This window comes from Bos grunniens, chromosome 4 (genome assembly GCF_055505025.1).
Source record: "Bos grunniens cultivar Pamir isolate PY7600 chromosome 4, Bosgru_T2T1.0, whole genome shotgun sequence".
Taxonomy (NCBI): Eukaryota; Metazoa; Chordata; class Mammalia; order Artiodactyla; family Bovidae; genus Bos; species Bos grunniens.
Genome location: NC_141168.1, coordinates 103,970,953 through 103,995,134, shown reverse-complemented (window position 1 = coordinate 103,995,134; position 24,182 = coordinate 103,970,953). Strand labels below are relative to the sequence as shown.

The window sequence follows — 24,182 nt, the reverse complement described above, 5'->3', positions numbered from 1 at the left end:
TCCAGGCAAGAACACTGGAGTGGGTTGCCATTTCCTTCTCCAATGCATGAAAGTGAAACGTGAAAGTGAAGTCCCTCACATCTCCTTAAATTATATATATATAGCAGTCAAAGAATTTTGCCCCTATGGTATGTATTCTCTAAGCATGATGTTTCAAAAACAAAGACTGAAACCTAAAACAAACAAACAAAAAAGAAAACGGACTTGAAAACTTACTTAAAAGTAAAAAAAAAAAAAGTGTGTGTGTCTTGAACAGAATGTAAGAAACAGAATCTGGACCACTGATTACAAACTAGTGGGCATTTCCTATTTCATTCCCTCAGCCCAAAGAACAGTTCAGATCTCAAAAAAAACCAAACTAAAGGTCTTCAGAAACCAACTTGGTATTTTTCTGGCGAGTTTTTACTGAAATGTTTGGACATGGACATATTTGCAATGAGTCATAATTTATAGGACATTAATGGCCAATGCCTTCTGTGCTTTTCTTCCTACATTCAATATCATTTTCAAACCAGCTGGTAGTACATTTTCCAGGCCCTGATAATTTTTATAAAGTTACCAGATCTCAGATACTAAGGCTGCCACCCAGCACCCTTTCTCGTGATAATTTTTTATGGTATCTAGAAGAGAACCCAATTCCCTTTCTAAACTATATGCCTTTCGCCAGGGAAAAGGCTCACGCACCGTTTTTAAGATGCCCAAAGAGAAGCTGAGGGGCCTTTGGGGGCACGCCAAGTCAAAAGGCAACGGGAAAGGTTAATGGACAGTCGCTCTGGGCAAAGGCAGACGTAATAACAGGATATGTTCGTTTCTAGAGGAAGCAGGATAGCGCGAGGCAGGAAAGGCGGCGTCAGCGGCACCCAAAGGAAACGGGCGCGCGGGGGTTCGCGGCGACCTGGCCTGCTTAGGGGCTCCCGCTCCAGTCCGGCCCGAGGCTCGGAGCACCTCACCCGGGGCGGGGGAGGGATCCACCTCAGGCCTCCTGGTATGAGTGCTTCTAGTGCTCCCTCCCACCTCCGCCAAAGATGGGGAATGGGGAGAAGAGAAAAGCCGAACACCAGGAGCTGCGGCAGGTGAACTCGGCAACAAGTCAAGTCCCGGCCCAAGAGGGACCGCGGGGGTCCTGGGGCCGGAAGGGCCGGGGAGGCGAGGCCCGGCGCGGGTGGGGCGGGCGGGAGGGGGAAGGGTGCTGCCGACGCGGAGTCCAGAGAGGCGGCCGGAGCCTGGAACGCTTCCCTCCCGCTGCCCCGGGGCGGACGCGCGCTCTCGAGGCGCGCGCCTCCTCCAGACCTTCCCAGGCCCAGGGCGGAGGCGGGGAAGGGGAAGGGGCTGTGGCGGTGCCCGCACGGGGATGAGGGCGCAGGAGGAGGCGACCTGTATGTCACCCAGCGCGCGGAGGGCAGGGTTGGCAGCCCCAGGCTGGCGCCCCCGACCGCCCCGGCTGCCGGGAATCTCCCGCGGCAGCCTGCCGCCCGCCCGGCTCGCCCCCGCCCGGGCCCCGGAGGGCAGGTACCTCGGAGCCCCGGCCCCCGGGAGCCTCCCGGCCGCGAACGGAGCGTTCCTCCTGCTCCCTCATCCGACGTCAGCGTCAGCAGAAGGCGAGGGAAGGGGGCGGAGGGAGCACAGGAACCGGTCCTTCCTGCGGCGGAATAGCAGCCGGCGGAGCCCGTGCGCGCCGCAGCGCAGCGCAGCGGTCGGGGGGAGCGGGCGCCCTCGCTTCCCAGCGAGCTCCTAGGGCCGGGACCCCGCCGTCGCCTCCCCTCCCTGTTTCTCCCCTCCGAGGACGCCCAGCGGGCGACCCCTCTCAGCAGGACCCCGGGACCCAGAGGAGGGAGGGGCCGATGGCCTCACCTTGTTTGGGGCGGGTCCGGGATGCGGGGAGTGAGTCTCCTTCTCTCTACTCCCTCGGGTCCTTCCTCGACCCCCATCTCCTGGGGTGCCCCCCGCTTGGATCTACCGCCCAGGGTGACCCCGCCCCGGCTCTCCCGCAGGTGTTCCACGTGTCCATAGCATTTGCGTCACAATGACCTGGCCGACAGGTGGGAGCAGCCGCGAACGCCCCAGGGTTCCCACTGTGCAGTGCTTTGCGCGTGCTACTTGCCTCCACGATAGATTTCCGTGGCTTTAGAGGACAGGACACGTCTTGACTCCAATGCCAAAAAAAGTTACAGAGGCCTCTATCTGGGAATCAAGTTTGGGCTTAATGTTAAAAGGCTCTATGAAAAGAAAAACAACTGTATACATATATATATATTTTTTTTTCTTTTGTCCCCATATATTCACATATCTTTTTTTACTTAGGTTACTGATACTTACAGTAATTTAATCTTCTCTTATTGTTTGTCAACAGGAAAGAAACAACGTCTTGTTTTTAAGTACCCTACTGTGATCACAGGAAGAAAAGGTGTTGCTTGCTAAAATCGTCTATGCTGAAAAGCAGTCCTAGTGTACTATGACTCATCCCTCATGTTATATATTTCTTAAAAGGTGCATTGAATAGTCACTGATTGAAACAATTTAACAGGGTGAAAGGAAAGATGATTATTGAGTAATGACGCAAACAAGCCTGAAATCCACAGGTAACATGAATGGGCTGCTTGTTATGTGCTAGGCATATGCTGTACACTTTATTGTAATCCTTCAGCAACCCAATAAAATGGGTAGAGTATTATCCATATTTTACAGATGTAAACGTTGCCCAGAGTACTATAAAGGCATTCCGCCAATAGGATGTTCAGCATGTTTGAATCCAGGGTTGTCTGAACCAAGAGATTTAGTTTAATCTCAAGATAGAAAGGGGCTTCCCTGGTGGCTCAAACATTATGGAATCCCCTTGCAATTCAGGAGATCCGGGTTCAATCCCTGGATCAGGAAGATCCCCTGGAGAAGGAAGTGGCAACCCACTCCAGTATTCTTGCCTGGAGAATTCCATGGACAGAGGAGCTTGATGGGCTACAGTCCATGGGGTTGCAAAAAGTCGGATAAGACTGAATGGCTAACACACACACGATAGAAAGGTGTCTGACCAAGATGGAAACAGAAAAAGTATAGGAGAAGATGTCGATCTTTTAATAGAAAGGCAGCAAGATGGTACAGCTCCAGGAATTTATATAACCTTTAAAGTTGACATAATTCTCTGGATATATTCTTTGGGGTTTCTGTTTGTCATAGATGGATTTGAGCCTGTCCCAGTAGGACACAAAATACAGAGCTGAGCAAATATCACGTCCTTAAAAAATGTTTGTGGATAAACCAAATGCTGAATGAATAGGATCTACAAAACAGCAAATTGATGAGAAGCTGAGATTCAGGAGAAATTTGGGAAGAGAAAAACATTGCTCCTATATAACTGGCATTTAGTGAATCTGTTGACAACACAAGCCAAATGATTGTCTTGTTTATAAAAAGGGGGAAAAAGTCCTTTTAAAAGGGGGGAAAAGTCCTTTTAAAATGAGAAAAAAAGACTTCCTTGCAAAAGGGAGATGATCAAGATATTTTGTTTTAAAATATTTGATTCAAAGAACCATTAACTTACTGTAAAAACCTAACAGGGAGTTTAATAGAAACTTTTTTTAACAGAATGAAGTGTTATTTGTAAGATAGTAGTTGCTCAATAAATGTTGGCTGAATGTATCAATCAAAGCATTGAGAGAGAAATAGGTCACAAAATTTCCTGATTCTAATGTTCTCCTTTCCACCAATGGTTATTTACTAGTTACCTGAAAAGGTATTAGAAACCCCATTTATTAAAGATTGGCTTTGTGGTAGATACATTTGTTAATGAGCTTTGGCATCAATGAGCTTTAGACATCTAGAGCCAGTAGAATGGCAGGTTGCTTGTGTATTCACAGCATCTTCTCAAAATGCAAATAATTGGAACACAGGTACTGGGGGAAGTGAGAAAGCTGATTCGTGAAACTAATTACTCAGGTTTCCTTGTACCTTGCAAAAGGCCATGTTAGTCAACATGGCACTGAAATGCCTTGGGTTTAACATAAAGAGTTTAACATAAAGTGTTAAATGACTTTCCATCATTGTTCGGGTTGTCCTAACATTGGGGATAATACTTAAAGGAAGAATAATAAACTGGTGCTTGTCCTGCATTGCCACAGAGTGGGCTTTCCCTTCCCATTTAAAAAACTGTTCCATTTATAATACTTCCATTGCTTCTGTATATCAAGTTGTTTCAGTCTTGCAGAGCACCCACAAGGTGCTAGTGAGAACCGGAAACAATTTCTGAGAAGATTGGCTTTGGGGTGGATACGTTTGTTAATGAGCCAAATCTAGACATCTAGAGCCAGTTGGATGGCAGGCTGCTTGTGTGTTCACGGTATCTCCTCAAAATGCAGATAGTTGGAACACAGGTACTAAGAAGAGAATGGCTATTGAACGTTGGAATGTGAAATTGTGGAAGAAATAATGTGCATTTTCTAGAATTGTAACAGGATCAAAAAATCTTTACATATTCAATGATCTTTTTGGGGGTGCTTCCCAGGTTCTACATTGCTAATGGGACCACATGAATTAGGAATTGTGATAGGCTGCCCTTAGCAGAGACACACATTAACCGTGGATTAAATGACATAGAGATTTATTTTACTCCCACATTAAAAGAATTGGAAAGTAGGCTGTCCAGGGCTATATGGCCTCTGCTGGCTCCTTGGGAAGTTGCCCTCCTCTCCTGTGCCACCATTCTTAGCAAATAAGCTATTATTTAAAGAAAAATCCAAGCTGGAATGTGGAGAAATAGGAACCTTCTTACGTTGCTGGTGGGAATGTAGAAGGATGTATCCACTTCGAAAAATGATCTGGCAGTTCCTCAAGTAACTAACATAGTTAACATATGACCTAGCAATTCCACCCCTATGTATATAGCCACAAGAAATGAAGACCTCTGTCCACACAAAAACTTGCACATATAGCAGCATTATTCAAAGCAGTCAAAAGTGAAAACAAACTATCTATAAGTGAATGAATAATAAAATGTAGTGCAGTCGAATATTATTGGGTCATGAAAAAGGACAAAATACTGATACATGCTGTGTCTTGGATGAACCTTGAAAACATTCTAAGTGAAAGAAGTCACCACAAAAGTCAGTGTATTATATGATCCCATTCATATAAAGTCTAAGATAGGGAAATCTACAGAGACAAAGTAGATTGGTGTTTGCTTAGGGCTGGAGAGGAAAAAATTACATATATGTATATCTCAACACATATGTGCATAAAATGTATGTATGAATATATATAGACACAAATTATCCATCTACATATTATATAATACATGTTAGTGTACTGTTTGTAATATATTTTAATGTTCTGAATGCTGCTTGTGCTCTCAGCCAACAAGAGCAAGAGAGGCAGAATCCTTGTGCCTCTTGGTGAACGGGCACCATAAAGCAAATATTTTCTCTGCCGTTCATCCAGAAAGATACAGCTTTCTACAGCTCTGAAATCCTTTTATTTTATGACTCATCTTTGACAACATCATCTATACTCTTTTGGTACCTGCTAGAAAAGAAATGCAAAAAAGCAAAATGGCTGTCTTGGGAGGCCTTACAAATAGCTGTGAAAAGAAGAGAAGCGAAAAGCAAAGGAGAAAGGGAAAGATATAAACATCTGAATGCAGAGTTCCAAAGAATAGCAAGAAGAGATAAGAAAGCCTTCTTCAGCGATCAATGCAAAGAAATAGAGGAAAATAACAGAATGGGAAAGACTAGGGATCTCTTCAAGAAAATCAGAGATACCAAAGGAACATTTCATGCAAAGATGAGCTCGATAAAGGACAGAAGTGGTATGGACCTAACAGAAGCAGAAGATATTAAGAAGAGATGGCAAGAATACACAGAAGAACTGTACAAAAAAGATCTTCATGACCCAGATAATCACGATGGTGAGATCACTGACCTAGAGCCAGACATCCTGGAATGTGAAGTCAGGTGGGCCTTAGGAAGCATCAGTATGAACAAAGCTAGTGGAGGTGATGGAATTCCAGTTGAGCTATTCCAAATCCTGAAAGATGATGCTGTGAAAGTGCTGCACTCAATATGCCAGCAAATTTGAAAAACTCAGCAGTGGCCACAGGACTGGAAAAGGTCAGTTTTCATTCCAATCCCAAAGAAAGGCAATGCCAAAGAATGCTCAAACTACCACACAATTGCACTCATCTCACACGCTAGTAAAGTAATGCTCAAAATTCTCCAAGCCAGGCTTCAGCAATATGTGAACCGTGAACTTCCTGATGTTCAAGCTGGTTTTAGAAAAGGCAGAGGAACCAGAGATCAAATTGCCAACATCCACTGGATCATGGAAAAAGCAAGAGAGTTCCAGAAAAACATCTATTTCTGCTTTATTGACTATGCCAAAGCCTTTGACTGTGTGGATCACAATAAACTGTGGAAAATTCTTCAAGAGATGGGAATACCAGAACACCTGATCTGCCTCTTGAGAAATTTGTATGCAGGTCAGGAAGCAACAGTTAGAACTGGACATGGAACAACAGACTGGTTCCAAATAGGAAAAGGAGTTCATCAAGGCTGTATATTGTCACCCTGTTTATTTAACTTATATGCAGAGTACATCATGAGAAACGCTGGACTGGAAGAAACACAAACTGGCATCAAGATTGCCAGGAGAAATATCAATAACCCCAGACATGCAGATGACACCACCCTTATGGCAGAAAGTGAAGAGGAACTCAAAAGCCTCTTGATGAAAGTCAAAGTGGAGAGTGAAAAAGTTGGCTTAAAGCTCAACATTCAGAAAACGAAGATCATGGCATCCGGTCCCACCACTTCATGGGAAATAGATGGGGAAACAGTGGAAACAGTGTCAGACTTTATTTTTCTGGGCTCCAAAATCATTACAGATGGTGACTGCAGCCATGAAATTAAAAGACGCTTACTCCTTGGAAGGAAAGTTATGACCAACCTAGACAGCATATTCAAAAGCAGAGACATTACTTTGCCAACAAAGGTTCGTCTAGTCAAGGCTATGATTTTTCCTGTGGTCATGTATGGATGTGAGAGTTGGACTGTGAAGAAGGCTGAGTGCCGAAGAATTGATGCTTTTGAACTGGTGTTGTTGGAGAAGTCTCTTGAGAGTCCCTTGAACTGCAAGGAGATCCAACCAGTCCATTCTGAAGGAGATCAGCCCTGGGATTTCTCTGGAAGGAATGATGCTAAAGCTGAAACTCCAGTACTTTGGCCACCTCATGCGAAGAGTTGACTCATTGGAAAAGACTCTGATGCTGGGAGGGATTGGGGGCAGGAGGAGAAGGGGATGACAGAGGATGAGATGGCTGGATGGCATCACTGACTCAATGGATGTGAGTCTGAGTGAACTCCAGGAGTTGGTGATGGACAGGGAGGCCTGGCGCGCTGTGGTTCATGGGGTGGCAAAGAGTTGGACACGACTGAGCGACTGATCTGATCTGATCTGAAGGTAGAGCTTAAATTATTCTTATTATCAATGTGTTTAATATGAACTACACATGCAAATCTCTGTTCATTAAGAAAAATGTTTTGGCTTTAGTTTCTAGGTGATTAAAATTAGATGATCTATAGGAGTAAATTTTGAAAAAAATGATGTTTTAAACATTATTAAATTTGTTTAATTTTTATCAGTGATCAAAATTTAAAGAAGGATTAAGCTAAATTTTATTGGCGGAGATAACATTGTTTATTCACTGTATCTTGTAATGCAGAAATTAGATGTACTCAAGGATACGTACTAAATATATTGACCAATTTTTGTTTAATTCTTGTGATCAGTTGTGTTCTTTACATAGCAAAACAAAGCTTCCATTATTACTCTCATCATTTAGTTATTTTTTGTTGTTCAGTCGCTTTGTCGTGTCTGACTCTTTGTGACCCCATGGACTGCAGCATGCCAGGCTCCTCTGTCCTCCATTATTTCCTGGAGTTTGTTCAAATTTATGTCCATTGAGTCAGTGATGCTATCTAACTATCTCATCCTCTGCCGCCACCTTCTTTTGCCTTCAGTCTTTCCCAGCATCAGTCTCTTTTCCAATGAGTTGGCTCTTCACATCAAGTGATCAAAGCATTGAATCTTCAGCTTCAGCATCAGTCCTTCCAATGAATATTCAGCGTTGATTTCCTTTAGGATGGACTGATTATATCGTTAAGCAAACTTCTATGTGCATGTGAAAATAGAACAGATGTTTAATTAAAAGCATTAACTTTCATTAATTAAAATTAACTTCCTTTCCTTTCAAAATTAAGGCTACAATGAAAAGGCTTATTTTACACTGAAGAGAAAGGTAATTATTTTCATTGCTGCACCAGCTTAGATTTATATATAAATAATACAGCTCCCTACACTTCCACCCCCAGTATCATTCACTGAAACTTCTGCAAGAAAATTGCTGGTGATGGCATAAAAAAGGGACATCTTATTCACTGCCAGTGGAGAATTTTATTTAATCATGTGCCATCCAGTATAACCCTGCTTCTCACTAGGAACTGTACTGGGATCTGGGCAAATTTTAGCCCAGAGGTCATAGCCATGCCTTGGTTTTGGCAGACTTGTGGGTAATGACCACCTCAAAGGGTCACTGTCTAATAAAAAACAGGACTTAACAAAGATTAGGAAGGCGTGCTCGAGGTCTTTGCTGTGTCTTTTTCTCTGTGCACAGGGACAGTTTAGAAGACTCTACTAAGAACTCAGGTTGAAACATGGGTCAAAATTTGGTTTAATCAGAGTAAGGCTGAATTAGGACTATAACCCCCATTTCCTAATCCCCAATCAGATGCACTTTTCCTCTTCTACTTTTTTAATAAAAAATTTATCTGTGTATTTATTGGCCGTGCTGGGTCTTCATTGCTCTGTGCGGGCTTTTTCTCGTTGCAGAGAATGGGGGCTCCTTTCTCGCGGTGTGCGGGCTTCTCACTGCGGTGGCTTCTCTTGTGGAGCATGGGCTGTAGGGCACATGGGCTTCAGGAGTTGCAGCACACTGTCTCAATAGTTGTGGCTTTCAGGTTTTAGAGCACAGGTTCGGTAGTTGTGGCGGATGAGCTTAGCTGCCTTGTAGCATGTGGGATCTGCCACAGAGCAGGGATTGAACCTGTGTCCCTTGCAATGGCAGGCAGATTCTTAACGCTGGTCCACCAGGGAAGCCCCTTCTATTCTAATTTTAACTCCATTGCTAACTTTCTTTGGCAGATACTGTTAGTGTCTGTAACTAGTAACAGATACTGTTAGTCATGTCTCACTATTTATTCTTTTTTTCTACAGTAATACAAATTTCAACCGAGCACATTTGGCCCAGCTGAAGACTATTTTCTAGCTTCCTTTATGGCATGGCATGGCCATGTGACCAGGTTCTGGCCAATACAATGTGACTGAAAAATGTGTGTAACTTCGGGTCGTCCCTTTGAAAGAAACACATCCTTACCTTTGCCTTCCCCCTTTCCCACAGGTTGGATCCTGTCTGGCCATGCAGATGAGGGAAATACTTTGAGGATGACAAAGAGATGGATCCCTGACCACCTGATTTGCCCATAGTGTATTGTTTTATGAGAAGGAAATAAAGTTTGATATTGTTTAAGTCATTATATTTTTAAATATTATTATAGCCCAGCCTTTATCCTAATTAATTCATCTCCCCTATGATGTTGTTAAGTTTACTTCAGTTAAGTCTCTCAGTCATGTCCGACTCTTTGCAACCCCATGGACTGCAGCACACCAGGCTTCCCTGTCCATCACCAACTCACGGAGCTTGCTCAAACTCATGTCCATTGAATCAGTGTTGCCATCCAACCATCTCATCCTCTGTTGTCCCCTTCTCCTCCCACCTTCAATCTTTCCCAGCATCAGAGTCTTTTCCAGTGAGTTAGTTCTTCACATCAGGTGGCCAAAGTATTGGAGCTTCAGGTTCAACATCAGTCCTTCCAATGAATATTCAGGACTGATTTCCTTTAGGACTGACTGACTGGATCTTCTTGCAGTCCAGGCGACTCTCAAGAGTCTTCTCCAACACCACAGTTCAAAAGAAAAAATTCTTCGGTGCTCAGCTTTATGGTCCAACTCTCACATCCATACATGACTACTGAAAAAACCATAGCTTTGACTAGATGGACCTTTGTTGGCAAAGTAATGTCTCTGCTTTTTGATATACTGTCTAGGTTGGTCATAGCTTTTCTTCCAAGGATCAAGTGTCTTTTTAATTTCATGGCTGCAGTCACCATCTGCAGTGATTTTGGAGCGCAAGAAAAGAAAGTCTGTCACTGTTTCCATTGTTTCCCCATCTATTTGCCATGAAGTGATGGGACCAGATACCATGATCTTCGTTTTCTGAATGTTAAGTTTCAAGCCAGCTTTTTCACTCTTCTCTTTCAGTTTCATCAAGAGGCTCTTTAGTTCCTCTTTGCTTTTTGCCATAAGAGTGGTGTAATCAGCATATCTGAAGTTATTGATATTACTCCCGGCAATCCTGATTCCAGCTTGTGCTTTTGTCCTTAAGGAATTGCAAATTAAAACAAGATACCAGTGCACACCCACTAGAATCCAAAACACTGAAAAACACCAAATACAGTTGAGAATGTAAAGCAAAAGAAACCATCATTCATTGCTGGTGCAAATATAAATTGATATAGCCACTTTGGAAGATAGTCTGGTGTGCATGTATGCTAAGTTGTTAGGTCATGTCCAACATTTGTGACCCTATGGACCATAGCCCGCCAGGCTCCTCTAACCATGGGATTTTCCAGACAAGAATACTGGAGTGGGTTGCCATTTCTTACACTCCAGAGAATCTTTCCGACCCAGGGATTGAACCCACATCTCTCAGGTCTCCTGCATTGGGAGGCAGGTTCTTTACCTCTAGCTCCACCTGGGAAACCCAGTATCTGGCAGTTTCTTATAAAACTAAACACGCTGTTAACACACTAACCTGCAATTTCATTTCCTAGTTTTTATGCAAATGAGTTGAAAACATGTCACACAACATCCTGCACATGAACATTTATGGCAGCTTTATTCACAACTGTCCAAAATTTGGAGCAAGCAAGATGTCTTTTAATGGGTGAGTAAGTAAATAAACCTCCACACGGTGAAATATTAGTGTTTAAAGTTTGCTATTAAGAAAAAACGTGGAGGAACCTTAAAAGCATGCTGCTAAGTGAAAGAAGCCTCGCTTCTTGAGGCTTCAAAAAGGCCTCGCTGTATGAGTCCAGTTATATGACATTCTGGAAAAGGCAAAACTATGCAGATGGAAAAGAAAAAAGAAATCAGTGCCAGGGACTTCAGTGGCAGGATGGAAGGATAAATATTTCCCGCTAATATCTAATATTTGAATGGCATTGTCTGTTTTACTTATTTCAGGTAAAGGCATACATCTGGTTCCTTTTACTCTATCTTGGTCATTACTGAGTTAACAGTAACTTTGTATTATGTATTTTATTGGTCAATATTATGTGTGTAATTAATATTGCTATTTAGTGGGAGAGAGTCTAAGAATTTTTTAGTATTGAAGAAGGGTTCTCATGAACACTCCCACTGAAAAGCCCAGGGACAGACAATTCATAAAAGAAGAAATTAAACTAGTAAACTTTTTCAAAAGAATTTTTCAATACAAAATTTTCAACTTAAAAACATTTTTGTTTATCATACTGGCAAACATGAAAAAAGAAAAATTCTTAGTGTTGAAGATATTGGATGTGGACAAGTCCGTACTCTCATAAACTGAGGATGAAAACAAAATTTTTTCCAGTATTATGGAGAAATAACCGACATACATCCCTGTAGAAGTTTCAAGTGTATAGCTTGATGGTTTGATTTACGTGTATTGTGAAATGATTATTACAGTAGGTTTAACTGACATCCATCCTCTTATACAGGTACAACAAAAATTAAAAAACTTCTCTTATGATGAGACCTCTTAGACTCTATTCTCTCAACAAATGTCTTGTGTATCATACAGTCATCAGGTTGTATATTATGTCCCTAGTACTTACCTACCTTATGACTGAAAGTTTGCACTTTTAGTCATCATCCTGCTGTTTCTCCTTTCGCACCATTGGCCTATAGTAACCACAAGTCTGATCTGTCTCTCTGTGAGTTTGGAGGTTTTTGCTTTTTTTTTAGATTCCACATGTAAGCGAGATCATGTAGTATTTGTCTTTCTCTGTCTGATTTATTTCATTTAACATAATGCTGTTTTGCTGCATCCTTGTTGGAAATGGTAGGGTTTCCTTTTCTATGGCTGAAAAATATTATGCTCAGTCACTCAGTCGTGTCCCACTCTTTGTGACCCATGGATTGCAGCTCACTAGGCTCCTTTGTGCATGGAATTTTCCAGGCAAGAATACTGGAGTGGGATTGCCATTTCCTACTCCAGGTAGAATAATATTTATATATATATTAAATATGATATATATAAATCACAACTTTTTTATCCACATATGGACTAATGGACGCTTAGGTTAGAAGCAAAAATTTTACATTGTTTTATGGGGTGCAACTTGGCAATATATACAAAATGTTGATTGTGCATGCCTGTGATCTCACATTTCCACTTTTAGGATTTTTTTCCCACAAAAATAATTAGGTAAATGTACAAAAGTGAACATTTGGAGATGAGCATCACAACACTTTATAATATTAAAACTTTAAAAACAGTAAATTGTCCTTCTAAAGGATGGGTTAGTTAACTAAATTATGGTACATTTAGGTATTGGAACACTGACAGCTATTTTAAAAATGAGGTCAAGATGTTTTCTTTCTTTTTCTTTTGAGTGAAAATAGCAGCTTGCACAACACCATGTGAAATATGATTCTATTTAAGTAAATATTTTATATATAAGCATAGGCTTTTAATGATATTCACTAAAATGTTAACAGAGGCTGTCTCTAGGGAGTGATCTTTGGGCTGAGGTTGGAGGAGGTGGAAGGTTGCATTTTCATTTATACTCTGTGGTAATGCTTGGATTTGTTCTATAGTGTACATACTGAATTTTATAATTTGCAGATATAAGGAAGATTAAAATTTTGACACTAGAAATAAATAGAAGAGATCCTTACGTTTGAAAATGTTTGGAAATCCTGGTTATATGATTTCTTATTGATTTCAAATTCCTTATTGATTTAGCATTTTATGCTTCTGACCTCTAAACCAACCTTTAAGATTCCTTCCAGTGCTAAAAGTCTGTGATTTTCTTCTGCTTGCTGTTGCTGCTGCCATGTCAAATGAGAACTGCTTAGGTAAATCTTAGAGACTCCCTAATGGGAAGACCCTTACACTAGTTCAGGTTCTAGTTTTCCTCCTATTTCAAATGATTTTATTCCTGGGTGACAGTCTTGAGCTGGTTATGAAAACATGTAGAAGAGCACTGGGTTTGGAAAAGCTAGAAGTGGTTCTAAGAATCTCTGCTTTCCTGAACCTAGAACCTGTTATACAGAGGGAATTAGGTCAGAAAGAGAAAAACAAATATCGTATATTAACGCCTGTGCACAGCATCTAGAAAAAAATGGTACTGATGAATGCATTTGCAGGGAAGGAATAGAGATGCAGATGTAGAGAACAGACTGTGGATACAGCAGGCGAAGGAGAGGGTGGGACGAGTTGAGAGAGTAGTGTTGACATATGTACTCTATCATGTAAAGTAGATGGCTAGTGGGAGGCTGCTGTATTGCACAGGGAGCCCAGCCTGGTGCTCTGTGATGTAGAAGGGTGTGATGGGGAGAGGGGACTAAGGCTCTAGAAGGAGGGGAAATATAGATATTTATGAGCGATTAGCATTGTTGTACAACGGAAACCAATGCAAAATTGTAAAGCAATATCAATAACCTCAGATAAGCAGATGACACCACCCTTATGGCAGAAAGTGAAGAACTAAAGAACCTCTTGATGAAAGTGAAAGAAAAGAGTGAAAAAGCTTGACTTTTTCAAATGTTGACTTAAAACTCAACATTCAGAAAACTAAGACCATAGCACCCGGTCCCATCACTTCATGGCAAATAGATGGGGAAACAATGGAAACAGTGACAGAATTTATTTTCTTGGGTTCCAAAATCACAGCAGATGATGACTGCAGCCATAAAATTAAAAGACGTTTGCTCATTGGAAGAAAAGCTATGACAAACCTAGACAGCATATTAAAAAACAGAGACATTACTTTGCCAACAAAGATCCGTCTAGTCAGAGCTATGGTTTTTCCAGTAATCATGTATGGATGTGAGAGGTGGACTATTAAGAAAACTGAACACCAAAGAATTGAGGCTTTTGAACTGTGGTGTCAGAGAAGACTCTTGAGAGTCCCTTGGACTTCAAGGAGATCCAACCAGTCCATCCTAAAGGAAACAGTCCTGAATATACATAGGAAGGACTGATGCTAAAGCTGAAACTCCAATACTTTGGCCACATGATGCGAAGAACCAAATCATTGGAAAAGACCCTGATGCTGGGAAAGATTGAAGGTGGGAGGAGAAGGGGACAACAGAGGATGAGATGGTTGGATGGCATCACCAACTCGATGGACATGAGTTTGAGCAAGCTCTGGGAGTTGGTGATGGACAGGGAAGCCTGGTGTGCTGCAGTCCATGGGGTCATGAAAGAGTCGGACTTGACTGAGCAACTGAACTGAAATGAATTCTTCGACGCTCTGCCTTCTTTATGGCCCAGCTCTCATAACCATACGTGACCCTGAGAAGACCATAGCCTTGATTATACGGACCTTTGTCAGCAGAGTGTCGACCAGTGTCAACCCTTGTCGGCTTTTGAACACTGTCTAGGTTTGTCATAGCTTTCCTTCCAAGAAGCAATCGCCTTCTGATTTCATGGCTGCAGTCACCATCCACAGTAAGTCAAAACCAAGTCAACAGGTACAAAGAAAGGTCCCTTCCCCTGCACCTGGTTCCCACTCAGCACCATAGATAATAAATTCCATAACCTTCTGCCTTAAAAAAATAATAATAATAAATCTCTTGCTTTTTTGGGGGGTCAGATGTAGGCCAGATTTGAGTGGGAACAGGGATCATGAATTGATTTTTCATATATATATATCAGGACTTCTCTATTTTACTCTTAGATTCAGGATATCACTATTGGATGGTTTATCATTTGTTTCATTAGAACTTATTACCTCCAATTTGACGTGACTCAACCATGTTTTCCTCCCAGAGCTCTTTCTCTTATGTGTTCAGGCAAGCTGAAAAGCCTCAGAATTATTTGGAATTCCTTTCTAGTAAGTTACCTCATACTCAGTTAGCTATTAAATTCTGTTTCACTTTAAGTTTATGGTTCAATACAAGGAACTACGGTTTCCTTAACTAATGCTGCTCACTTTTTCTGTCCACTGTTCTCAGTCTTATTTCCATTGTCTTTCCAACCCTGGGTGTTTCTTACCTGGACTTAAAATCTTTCCACCTCGGATTGTATATTTATTGATACTTCAATAGTAAGCCAGTTTAGATGGTTGCAATATAAGTATTTTTAGTACTTATTTTTGTACCTGCTTTATGCTAAGAATTGCATGTATGTGTGTGAGTGTGACTGTGTCGGTGTGCTGGGTGCTGGTGGAAGGGGTGATGATGTGTAAAGTAATAGAAGACAGAATCCATTTTAAAGTATGAACTTAATTTTAAAGTATGAACTTAATTAAACACTATTATGATTTCCTGGCTTCAGTCCCAGCTACAAAATCTTGCAAAGGTTACATCAAAATCAAATGCCTGATCAAGAAATTCAAAACCTTTATCATTCCTAATTTGCCTTACTCACCTTCCAACTGATTCCTGCTCGTCATCTCTCCTTCATCAGTCCCGACATTCACTCCCCTCTTCCTGGACTCATTCACACAAGAATGATCACTGTCTCCTACTGCAAGGTCAGACTTTCACTGGAGGTGTCCTTCAACTCTGAGTTTAGGGTATCCCAGTACCTCCTGGCCCTTCTTTTATTATTATCACTACCACAACGTTTTCCGTATCTCCCAAATGCCTGTTAGAGTTCTCATTACAGGCTTGCTGAAGCAATCTTAAATGGTAACTTTCTCAGGAAAATAAGGACTCCTGGACTTATATCCCATACTCAGCTCAAACAATTTGTATTTTCCCACAAGAGATGTACATAGATAATTAGGTCTTTGAGAGCAAAAATTCTGACTTAATTTGTCTTTATCTACCAGAGTGCTTTAGATGTGTAAGTTTCTTGAGGACTTCCTTGATGGTCCTGTGGCTAAGACTCTGAGCTCCCAATATAGGGGGCTTAGTTTCAATCCCTGGTCAGAAAATAAGATTCCAGATGCCACAACTAAAAGATCCTGCATGCTGCAACAAAGATCATAGATCACACATGCTGCAACTAAAACCTGACCACAAATGATTTTTTTTTAAAGAAAATTTCTTGAATTAATGAATAAATAGTTTTATACAACTATATCCTTTTCCAAGTCTCCCTGTCCATCACCAACTCCCGGAGTTCACTCAGACTCACATCCATCGAGTTAGTGATGCCATCCAGCCATCTCATCCTCTGTCGTCCCCTTCTCCTCCTGCCCCCAATCCCTCCCAGCATCAGAGTCTTTTCCAATGAGTCAACTCTTCGCATGGGTGGCCAAAGTACTGGGGTTTCAGCCTTAGCATCAGTCCTTCCAAAGAAATCCCAGGGCTGATTTCCTTCAGAATGGACTGGTTGGATCTCCTTGCAGTCCAAGGGACTCTCAAGAGTCTTCTCCAACACCACAGTTCAAAAGAAAAAATTCTTCAGCACTCAGCCTTCTTCACAGTCCAACTCTCACAGCCATACATGACCACAGGAAAAACCATAGCCTTGACTAGACAGACCTTTGTTGGCAAAGTAATGTCTCTGCTTTTGAATATGCTATCTAGGTTGGTCATAACTTTTCTTCCAAGGAGTAAGCGTCTTTTGATTTCATGGCTGCAGTCACCATCTGCAGTGATTTTGGAGCCCCCCAAAATAAAGTCTGACACTGCTTCCACTGTTTCCCCGTCTATTTCCCATGAAGTGATGGGACCAGATGCCATGATCTTCGTTTTCTGAATGTTGAGCTTTAAGCCAACTTTTTCACTCTCCTCTTTCACTTTCATCAAGAGGCTTTTGAGTTCCTCTTCACTTTCTGCCATAAGGGTGGTGTCATCTGCATATCTGAGGTGATTGATATTTCTCCCGGCAATCTTGATTCCAGCTTGTGCTTCTTCCAGCCCAGCGTTTCTCATGATGTACTCTGCATATAAGTTAAATAAGCCGGTTGACAATATACAGCCTTGACATACTCCTTTTCCTATTTGGAACCAGTCTGTTGTTCCATGTCCAGTTACCTAACTTTGACATTCAGTAGTACTATTATGTACTGAATGGTGTGGCTTGATATTCTTTGTTATAGTTTCTTCCACTCTTATTTTATCCTAAAAATCATGTAAGTACTTGTTCTATAGACTGTAAATGTGTGTGTCTTTCCAAAGCTGTAGGCTGAAATCTAATCCCCAGTGTATTTGGGGTAGAGCCTTCGGGAGGTGATTAGGTCATGAGGGCAGAGCCTTCATGAATAGAATTAGTGTCCTCATAAAAGGGGCAAAAGTGGAAGCAGTGATAGATTTTATTTTGGGGGGCTCCAAAATAACTGTAGATGGTGACTGCAGCCATGAAATTAAAAGATGCTTGCTCCTTGGAAGGAAAGCCATGACAAATCTAGATATCGTATTAAAAAGCAGAGATATCACTTTGCCAACAAAGGTCCATATAGTGAAAGCTATGGTTTTTCCAGTAGCCATGTACGGATGTGAGAGTTGGACCATAGAGAAGGCTGATTGCCAAAGAATTGATACTTTTGAACTGTGGTGTTGGGGAAGACTCTTGAGAGTCCCTTGGACTGCAAGGAGATCCAACCCCTCAATCCTAAAGGAAATCAACCCTGAATATGCATTGGAAGGACAAATGATGAAGCTAAAACTCCACTACTCTGGCCACCCGATGTGAAGAGCTGACTCATTGGAAAAGAGCCTGATGCTGAGAAAGATTGAGGGCAAAAGAAGAGGGCAGCAAGGATGAGATGGTTAGATAGCATCACTGACTCAACAGACGTGAATTTGAGCAAACTCCAGCAGATAGCAAAGGACAGAGGAGCCTGGCGTGCTACAGTCCATGGGGTCGTAAACAGTCAGACATGACAGTGACTGAAGAACAACCAAAGGGGCTTACCTCATGGCTCGAATAGTAAAGAATCCACTTACAATGCAAGAGATATAGGAGGTGTGGGTTCGATCCCTGGGTCAGGAAGATCCCTTGGAGGAGGAAACGGCAATCCACTCCAGTATTCTCTCCTAGAGAATCCCATGGACAGAAGAGCCTGGCGGGTTACAGTCCACAGGGTCGAAAAGAATTGGACATGACTGAGCATGCATGTGCTACTCTCTCCTCATAAAAGAGACCCCAGAAAGCTCTCTCTGTGTGTGCAGACACAGTAGGAGGACAACCATTTATGAGCCAGAAAGAAGGCTCTCACCTGCCACCGAATCTGCCAGTATCTTGCTCTTGGACTTCCCAGCCCCCCAGAACTGATAAATTTCTATTTTTTACAAGCCACCCAGGGTCTGTTACAGCATCCCAAGTAGACTAAGGTGGCTTGTGAAGCATGCGCATACTCCAGGCCTTTGGGGCCTTTCCAAACCTATGGAATCAGAAAGTTCTGCAGAAGACGCTCAGAATCTGTATTTTTAACACCCAACTGAGTTGATTCTTATGGCCAGAAAAATTTGGAAACTCTGTTATATTGAGAAACGTAATAAATATTGGTTGAGGTTAATAGTTCTCTTTGATCATTATGCCAAATACAATTCCATAAGCATTAACCTGATGTCAGAATGCCTGAATTCCAGCCTTGTTAATTACCATCTGAGTGATTGGGGGCTAGTTCAGTGTTTCTTAAACTTGTCTGCCAATTAGAATCACAGGGCTTCTTTACCATCTGAGCCACCAGGAAAGCCCACACAGGGTCTCTAAAAAATTCCAAAACCCAGGCCACACCCAAGACCAATTTAATCACACTTTCTAGTGCTGTGACACAGGCATCAGTATTTTTCGACGTTCCCCCGCCAAGTGATTGATGTCAACACACAAACAAGCTTGAGAATCACTGGACTAATTTACTCTCTCTGTTTCTTCATGAGTCAAATGTGGACAATAACTTCCATTCGAAAATGTTACTCTCATTAATACATGTGAATATATGTTATAAAGGATAAAACTTTGTGTGTTAGTTGCTCAGTTGTGTCAGACTCTTTGCGACCCCATAGACTCTAGGATTCTTGGTCCATGGAGTTCTCCAGGCAAGAATACTGGAGTGGGTTGCTATTTCCTTCTCCAGGGGATCTGATCTTCCCACCACAGTGATTGAACTGGGGTCTTCCACATTGCAGGCAGATTCTTTACCATCTGAGCCACCAGCAAAGCCTAAATGATAAAACTTTATATAAACCTAATTATATTTTAGGCTTTAAAATATTTTTAATAAGAACAAATTTGCCAGTAATAATTTTAATATTTTAGATATATGTATATTTGTAGTGCTTATAATTGTGATGATCAGTTCAATAGTTTAGTGGGATAGATTCAGCTTGTGAAGGAAACCATCATTCAGAAAGCTAACCTTACAATTTAGGTAAATTTCCTTCAAGTGGCCCTGGTTTAAAGCAGTGGTTCTCAGCTCTTAGAGTGTATCAACATGTTCCTTGACTGGGGTTTATCCTCAAAGATTTTGACTCCATAGGTCTGGAGTGGGGCTCCAGCAACTACAAGTTTATAAAGATAAACATGTCACTCTGTTGCCCTGTTGCTAACCATGGTGAGTCTGCTATTTATGTTTAGGCCTTTTGCTTTATCTATGATATTTAGTCATAAATGTTCTACTTTTCTCCTGTCAGAAATCTCTCTTCATCATGTAAGCAGAAAACAATTTTAGAATAGTTTTAAAAATATCTGAAGCCAGGACTTCCCTGGGGGTCTAGTGCTTGCCAAAGTGGGGGACATGGGTTTGATCCCTGGTGTGGGAAGAGTCCACATGCCGTGGGGCAACTAAACCCACGTGCCACAATTACGGAGACTGTGCTCCAGAATCTGCATGCCTAGAGCTGGTACTCTGCCAGCAAGGGAAGTTCACGCAGCACAACTAGAGACTAGCCCCTGCTCGCTGAAACTAGAGATCGAGAACAGCAAAGAAACCCAGTGCAGCCATAAAGAAAATAAAAAACAAAGCAAAAAACTTTTGAAGCCATATGGGTACCATTCTTTATTACCAGTACCATTTGATCTTTAATACAATCTTGCAGTTTTTTTTTTTTTTTAATATCTGAACTGGCCTTCTTGATTTATACTCAACCTTTCTAATGGCTATAATGATTATCTGCGTTTCTAAAAATTCAGAGAATGTGTGGGTCCTCCACTGACCTGAATCTGTCTCTCTAGGGCTGAATCACTTTCAGAATCACTTTCTTCAGCTTCATTGTGCATGGGTAGCACCTGAGAGGCTCATTAACAACGTACACTCTATCCAGACGTGGTGGATTAACCTTTGGGTTGAAGCCAAAGATTCTGGATTCTAAGCTATCTGCTTGGGTTATTCCAGTGAACACTGCACTTTGAGAAGTATTGGCTCTAGGGAACTAAGTGGCTGGGGAAGCTTCGGTGAGGTAGAGACACTAAGGAAGGGCTCATAGGATCCAGACACAAAACTCTGTAAGGAACTCTGTGTTCTCTTCCTTCCTGTGCTTCACCTTTGTGCAAATAATGTTAGATAACCATGTGTTTAGGGGCTTCCCTGGTGGCTCAGCTGGTAGAGAATCTGCCTGCAGTGCGGGAGACCTGGGTTCGACCCCTGGGTTGGGAAGATCCCCACCCACTCCAGCATTCTTGCCTGGAGTATCCCATGGGCAGAGAAGCCTTGTGGGCCCATGGGGTCACAAAGAATTGAACGCTACTGAGCGACTGAACACAGCACACAAGTGGTGTAGTGGGAAAGAATCCATCTGCCAGTGCAGGGCAAGCGATGTGAGCTCAATCTCTGGGTCAGGAAGATCCCCCGAAGAAGGAAATGGCTACACACTCCAGTATTCTTGCCTGGAAAATTCCATGGACAGAGGGCAGTTCAGTTCAGTTCGGTCTCTCAGTCGTGTCCGACTCTTTGCGACCCCATGGACTGCAGCACGGGGACAGAGGGCAAGGAGAGAACAAAGAAAGAGGCAGGCGAATCTAGATTGGTAGGTGGTGGTGAATAGGCAAGGAACTTACATAGAAGCCTTGTCTTGGGCGGCTGCCAAGATGAGTAGATGTTCTCAACTGCCCACCAGAATCTTAAGAGTTTATGTAGAGGTCTTGTATACCATCCAGATGGTCTCAATAAACATAGCTCTCTCAAGGCTGTGTCCTTGAAACTGTTTCCACTGTTAGAATGGTGGGCAGAACATACATTCCAAAGGCAAGGGAGGGTGTAAGAAGCCTCCAGTTGTGCAGGTCCAGCTCCTGGTTAACTGGTGGTCATGTTCTCTGGATGACCTCTTCCAACAGTTGCTAGGTTTTGAGCATTAGGGCCTACTGACTTTTGTTGCCGATCCCAGCATGGAGACTGGGTCAGAGAAGACACAGTGAACACATTGGTTTACAATGAGGAAAGGCTCCCTTTCCTTCTCTTTCTGTTTTCCTTTCCTCCTTCATCTTGACCTTTCCCCATATTTGTCTTTTCCCTTGGTTTGTTGGTTTGTGGTCCATTCTTGAGGAAACAGCCATCTAGAACAGACCTGGATACAAAAGCGAAGAAAAGAAAAAACCCTCTACATCAGAAATCACATCAATAACAAACAAAACACCCAATTCATCTTTAAATTACACCATTAGCACATTTGATAATTCACTTGTGTTAATTATTTTTACTGTTATGTATAATTGTATTTGACCCGTCTTCATTTCATGACTATGCTTTTATTTGTTTACTTTCATTTATCAGCACTACCCACTCCAGTATGCTTGGGCTTCCCTTGTGGCTCAGCTGGTAAAGAATCCGCCTGCAATGCAGGAGACCTGGGTTCGATCCCTGGGTTGGGAAGATCCCCTGGAGAAGGGAAAGGCTACCCACTCCAGTATGCTGGCCTGGAGAATTCCATGGACTGTATAGTCCATGGGGTCCCAAAGAGTCGGACACGACTGAGCCACTTTCACTTTCACTTTTCACCAGCACTTTAATGCATCCTGAAAGCCTTCATCTGCCTATGGTTTCAGGTAAACTGTGTTCTTTCTGCAAAACGTGCAGTAAATGATTTTCTACTAAAATACGTTAGCTTGGTAGGAACGTATAAGGATGGATCACTGGATTTTCATATTCTACGTTTTCTGTCTTAAAGAAACTTGTGGATTGTTAATCACTTTTTATGGTAAATCAGTATTGAATAAGCTTCAGACTCAACAGTACTTGAAACCCGAAGAAACTTAAGACTAGACTTCAAAAAAAGTTCGCCTTTTTTTCCCTTTTAGTGCTTGCTGTGGAGTGCTTGGGCTTTTCTTTCCCTCTGCGGCCACCTGGTTCCCCATTAGCCGTCGCCCTGGGCTTTGGAGACTAAAAAGCCCCGTGGGTCTCCAGGTGCTCAATGATTACTTGGCGGACAAGAGCCACATTGAGTGGTACGTGCCATCAAAAGCAGATGTGGCAGTATTTGAAGCCGTCTTTCACCCACCACTTGCCAACTTGTGTCATGCCCTCCGTTGGTATAGTCACATCACCTCTTATGAAAAGGAAAAGGCCAGCCTGTCAGGAGTGAAGAAGGCCTTAGGAAAGTATGGCCCTGCTAATGTGGCAGACACCACAGAAAGTGGAGCTACAGATAGTAAAGATAACGATGATGACATTGATCACTTCGGATCTGAGGAGGAGGACGAAAGTGAAGAAGCCAAGAGGTGATGAGAAGAGCGCCTTGCACAGTATGAGTCAAAGAAAGCAATAAATCCAGATCTTGTTGCCAAGTCTTCCAACTTATTAGACGTGAAACCTTGGGATGGTGAGACAGATCTAGCAAAACTAGAGGAGTGCATCAGAAGCGTTCAAGAGGATGGCTTGGTCCGAGCCTCTTCTAAATTAGTTCTGGTTGGGTATGGCATTAAAAAACTTCAAATACAGTGTATAGTTGAAGATGACAAAGTTGGGACAAACATGCTGGAGGAGCAGATCACTGCTTTTGTCAAGTATGTACAGTCTATGGACGTGGCTGCATTCAGCAAGATCTAAAATCCATTGTGGATCAGTGCCCTTAAATAAAAGTTTGAAAGATTAAAGAAAAAAAAAAAAAAAGGTTAGATTGTGTGCACAGGCTAAGTTGCTTCAGTCGACCGCATGAACTGAGGCTCTCCAGGCTCCTCTCTCTGTCCATGGGATTCTCTAGGCAATAATACGAGAGTGGGTTGCCACGCTTGCCTCCAGGGGATCTTCCCAGTCCAAAGATAGAAACCTGTCTCTTATGTCTCCTGCATTGGCAGGTGAAGTCTTTACCACTAGTGCCACCTGGAAAGCCCTAGATCAGTATGAGAGCAGACAAACTGATTAATCTTTTTCCAAATCTTTTGCATAAAACTCCAATTATAAACACAGCTCTCTGCCCATCTTCCTGCCACTCCCTGCTTCCACAGACAAGTTGTGCTCTTTATTGTGATTTGGAAGGCACCAACCATAATGGCTAAGTCAGTGCTGTTTAAATAAGAGCTATAATCATATCCACATCATCTCTATGTTTGTTTAAACTCTGTTACTTCTCATGTAAATTACAGAAATAAATTAAATGAGATTCTTAAATTTAATATTAGAGGGCACATAAGCCAGTCCTTCCTAGGGCATGGCAGCTAAAAGAGGAGAAGTTCAAGAGTTGTCAATGGCCATATTCTTCACCCCCTGCAGGAACCACAAAGAGAAGCAGAGATGAGAGAGAGGGAGCAAGCTGCTGCTTGTGTTGGAAGCCCTGGTTCAAACTGTCCCCAACTCTTGCCTGTACCCCTGTTCTTCCAGAAGTTGCTTGTTCTGCCCTTTCTGTGTCACATAAGACACCCCAGTACATTCCTATAATGTCCATCCTTTCACCGAGGCTTAGAAGTAGGTTTTTGTCACCTGCAAACAAGAGTCTTGGTTAGAACAGCTTGTAAGGAAAAATACAACTGCTCCTGATACATAACA

At 42.3% G+C, this 24,182-nt stretch overlaps 2 protein-coding genes and 1 pseudogene across 35 annotated transcripts in view; 2 read left to right on the top strand and 1 right to left on the bottom strand.

Annotated features, from left to right (window-relative positions):
- Window positions 1–1,955, bottom strand: part of ICA1 (islet cell autoantigen 1) — a 162,641-nt gene extending 160,686 nt beyond the window's left edge. For 14 of the 34 annotated variants that reach the window (XM_086397630.1, XM_086397641.1, XM_086397649.1 and 11 more), the window contains exon 1: window positions 1,852–1,955. The gene's annotated coding sequence lies outside the window, so the exon portion shown is untranslated. Of the gene's footprint in view, window positions 1–1,513 lie in introns of all 34 variants that reach the window. The other 20 variants (XM_086397629.1, XM_086397637.1, XM_086397639.1 and 17 more) reach the window with 2 other exon arrangements.
- On the top strand, window positions 998–9,572 carry LOC147374607 (uncharacterized). Its single transcript, XM_086397680.1, has 3 exons — window positions 998–2,039; window positions 2,351–2,487; window positions 9,440–9,572. The coding sequence occupies exon 1, from the start codon at window positions 1,352–1,354 to the stop codon at window positions 1,733–1,735; it is 384 nt and encodes a 127-aa protein (XP_086253806.1). The 5' UTR covers window positions 998–1,351; the 3' UTR covers window positions 1,736–2,039; window positions 2,351–2,487; window positions 9,440–9,572.
- Window positions 9,573–10,955: 1,383 nt separating this feature from the next.
- LOC147374606 (elongation factor 1-beta pseudogene) lies at window positions 10,956–23,246 on the top strand (annotated as a pseudogene).
- Window positions 23,247–24,182: the final 936 nt, after the last annotated feature.

What these genes read in the sequence shown, in the direction of transcription:
- LOC147374607 (XM_086397680.1), top strand. Translation starts at nt 1,352, where the DNA reads ATGAGGGCGCAGGAGGAGGCGACCTGTATGTCACCCAGCGCGCGGAGG.